Consider the following 2,867-nt stretch of genomic DNA (forward strand, 5'->3'; position numbering starts at 1 on the left):
TGAGTAGCTTAATGTGATTACATTACATGCATGCATGCATACTATTGAGTTGATGGTGTCATTCGGATCTGTTGCTAAACTCCCGTACGTGTGGAAGTTAGCACAGTCCTTATCTAATATTTCTATTAATAAAATTATTTGGTAAATTGTTCATATTTCCAACACTACACTGGTAGCACGTCATGAGTCGCTCAAAGGCATGGAGCTCAGGTCGATGTGTGTGAGGACTGAGGAAGAGGCTGGAACCTGCGCACGGGGAAAGAGGAGAGAAGATAGACACGAGACAAGAGGGAGCGAGCGACGGCAGCTGCCGCCGATGAGCACGCGGTGCGGTGGCGGTGGCGTCCGTGATGTCAGCTGAGCTGGACCGTTTGCGCGAGGGGAAGCGGATGCCACCAGGGCAACCGTCGCGGTTCGGCGCGAGGGGCCAGCAGCGGTACGTGGCTGGGAGAGCCCCGGGCCGACTACCGAGCGGGCCCGCGCGTCCGCGTCCAACGGCTATTTTCCCGACCGTTTGAAGATGGAAGCCCCTCTCTCTCAACAGCCATCATCATGTACAATCTCCGATCACTTCCGCCTTTACGATCTCCATCCAGCCTGTAATGTATCAATGAACCCACATGATGGCACGATTCTGTGCTGTTTACGCGAGCACAAAGACATGTCACGATGACACCATATCTAAACTGTTACTCGTACATCTGCAGTAACAGAGTCGATTAAGATAACTCCATGAGAATTCTTTATCAGCAGGTGAACAACAAACAGTTGGATTAAGCATAAGCACAGTAGTGGTACTATGGTAGTAATTAGGAGTAATCGTGAAAGGTCGACGTCCACTAGTATGGTCTCCACCGGCCAAAGACCCCGCGGTCACACGGGCCACACTACTCATGATGGTCTAGACGTTTCCGTTCCGTGCAACGGAAAAACGTGCGGCAGGCCTCCCCCGTGCATCCCCCGCCGTCCAAAGCCCCCATCCGACGGCCCGCGTCTCACCGTCACCCCCCCGACGCGGCCCGCGCGTACGGATATCCGGGGAGCTCAAAGCCGCTCCGCTATAAATTGCCGCCCGTCCCGGTGCGCCCACCTCCCCGCTTGCTCGCTTCGCTTCCATTCATTTCGCGCACAAACGCACCGCACGCGCACGCACGGTCACGGTGAGTGGGGGAGAAGGAAGGAGAACGGTCGAGAGGATTTTGGCGGCGGCTGCGAGGAGGCGATGGGGTGCGCGCGGACGGTGAAGGCCGGGGCGGCGGCCGCGGCGGCCGTGCTGGTGGCCGCCGGGGTGAGGATGGTGGGGCCGGCGGCGGCGGGGTTCGTGGCGGAGGAGATCCCGCGCGCGCAGGCCGCGGCGGCCACCTGGCTCACGCCGCCCTACCTGTACCTCGTCATCAACGCCATCATCATCTCCATCGCCGCGTCCTCCAAGTTCCAGACCAGCCGCGCGTCGGGCTCCCACGCCGCTGTGGGGACGGAGCCGGTTCCAGTGCCTTCCCCGGGATTGGCCATGCCGATGGAGGTGAGTGCACCTGCAGTCACCATGGCGATGACGGTGCCCGTTCCGGAGCCGCGTGTTCCGGAGGCCGTGCCGATGGTCAAGACGCCCCCTGCGCCGGTGCCGGCGCCTGAGATGGAGGAGGAGGGGGACTTCCTGATTTCAAGATCTGCATGGACGCCGCAGCGGAGGGTCACGGAGACGGAGGTCGAGGTGGCGCCGTTCGCGGACCTGACGAACAAGAGGGAGAAGCCGCTGTCGTCTGCGCGGTTCGGTCGTAAGGCGGCCAAGCCCAGCCCAGAAGGTAACAACACCGCCTAATACTCTGGGCAATTCGCCGAGCAATTTAATTCCTCGACTATTCTGGCCTGCAAAGACCAGACTTTTGCCGAATCTTGAACGCTTTTGTGGAATTCCATAGCAACAAAAGAAATTTTGTGTTGATGTCGATTGTGCATGTCGTCGCAGGCAGCAGGGCGCTGCGGGTGTCGCGGCCGCGGAGGGAGGACACTCTGGAGAGCACGTGGAAGGCCATCACGGAGGGGCGGGCGCCGCCGCTGGCGCGACACCTCAAGAAGTCGGACACCTTCGACACCCGCCCGGGCCGCCGTCCGTCCGGCGGCGGCGAGGAGGCGGCGCCCCCCGCGGCGACGATGCGCAAGGCGGAGACGTTCAACGACCCCGCCGCGGCCGTGGCCGGCGCAGGCGAGAGGAAGGTTCGGCGCGAGCCGTCGCTGGGGCAGGACGAGCTGAACCGGCGTGTGGAGGCCTTCATCAACAAGTTCAACATGGAGATGCGGCTGCAGCGGCAGGAGTCGCTGAAGCACTACAGCGAGATGGTCGGCAGCGGCGGCGGCCGTTACTGAACAGAGTTCTCCCATGAACTGAACTCGGGATGGGAGCATCAAAGCAAGTTACTTCTTTTTTTGTTGGGTGTGCCGCTCGTTTTTGGCTCTGGTTTCCGTTTCTCCTCTGTAAGAAATGGTTCTGTCAATAACTCCTAGTAGTAGTAAGAAGGTGATAGCGATAGTAGTTTTGCACAAGGGACTCAAGTTGATAGGGGGATGATGCAGATTAGTGAGGGCCTGGAGACCCCAATTTCATTTGGGAGCCGGGCATGTGTATTAAAAGTCTTTTGCTTACTAAGCTGTTTCATGGCATCTCGGTGGCTTCTTTGCTCGATCTGTGGTTTTCGTTGTTTGGGTTCACATCAGCGTAAGCACATGGCAGGGTCTGTTTACCTGAAGCTGTCGATTTGTTCAGACAGCAGGGATCAGACAACAAGTAGCCAGGTTTGAGAGGAAACAACGCTCAATTTTGGATGATCTAGGATATGCTTCTTTGTGAGTAGGAACAACTGAGCACACAA

The 2,867-nt window shown here is 58.5% G+C and overlaps 1 protein-coding gene across 1 annotated transcript; it reads left to right on the top strand.

The window, feature by feature from the left end:
- Nucleotides 1–1,095: 1,095 nt before the first annotated feature.
- LOC119354133 lies at nucleotides 1,096–2,658 on the top strand. Its single transcript, XM_037620837.1, has 2 exons — nucleotides 1,096–1,802; nucleotides 1,967–2,658. Exons 1-2 carry the CDS (start codon nucleotides 1,223–1,225, stop codon nucleotides 2,362–2,364), a joined length of 978 nt encoding a protein of 325 aa, XP_037476734.1. The 5' UTR covers nucleotides 1,096–1,222; the 3' UTR covers nucleotides 2,365–2,658.
- The last annotated feature ends 209 nt before the right edge of the window (nucleotides 2,659–2,867 follow it).

This window comes from Triticum dicoccoides, chromosome 2A (assembly GCF_002162155.2).
Source record: "Triticum dicoccoides isolate Atlit2015 ecotype Zavitan chromosome 2A, WEW_v2.0, whole genome shotgun sequence".
In the NCBI taxonomy this organism is placed as follows: domain Eukaryota; kingdom Viridiplantae; phylum Streptophyta; class Magnoliopsida; order Poales; family Poaceae; genus Triticum; species Triticum dicoccoides.

Excerpts from the sequence above, each read along its gene's own strand:
- LOC119354133 (XM_037620837.1), top strand. The coding sequence starts at position 1,223 with ATGGGGTGCGCGCGGACGGTGAAGGCCGGGGCGGCGGCCGCGGCGGCC. Across the intron at positions 1,803-1,966 it reads GGCCAAGCCCAGCCCAGAAG|GCAGCAGGGCGCTGCGGGTG; the intron begins GTAACAACACCG and ends ATGTCGTCGCAG.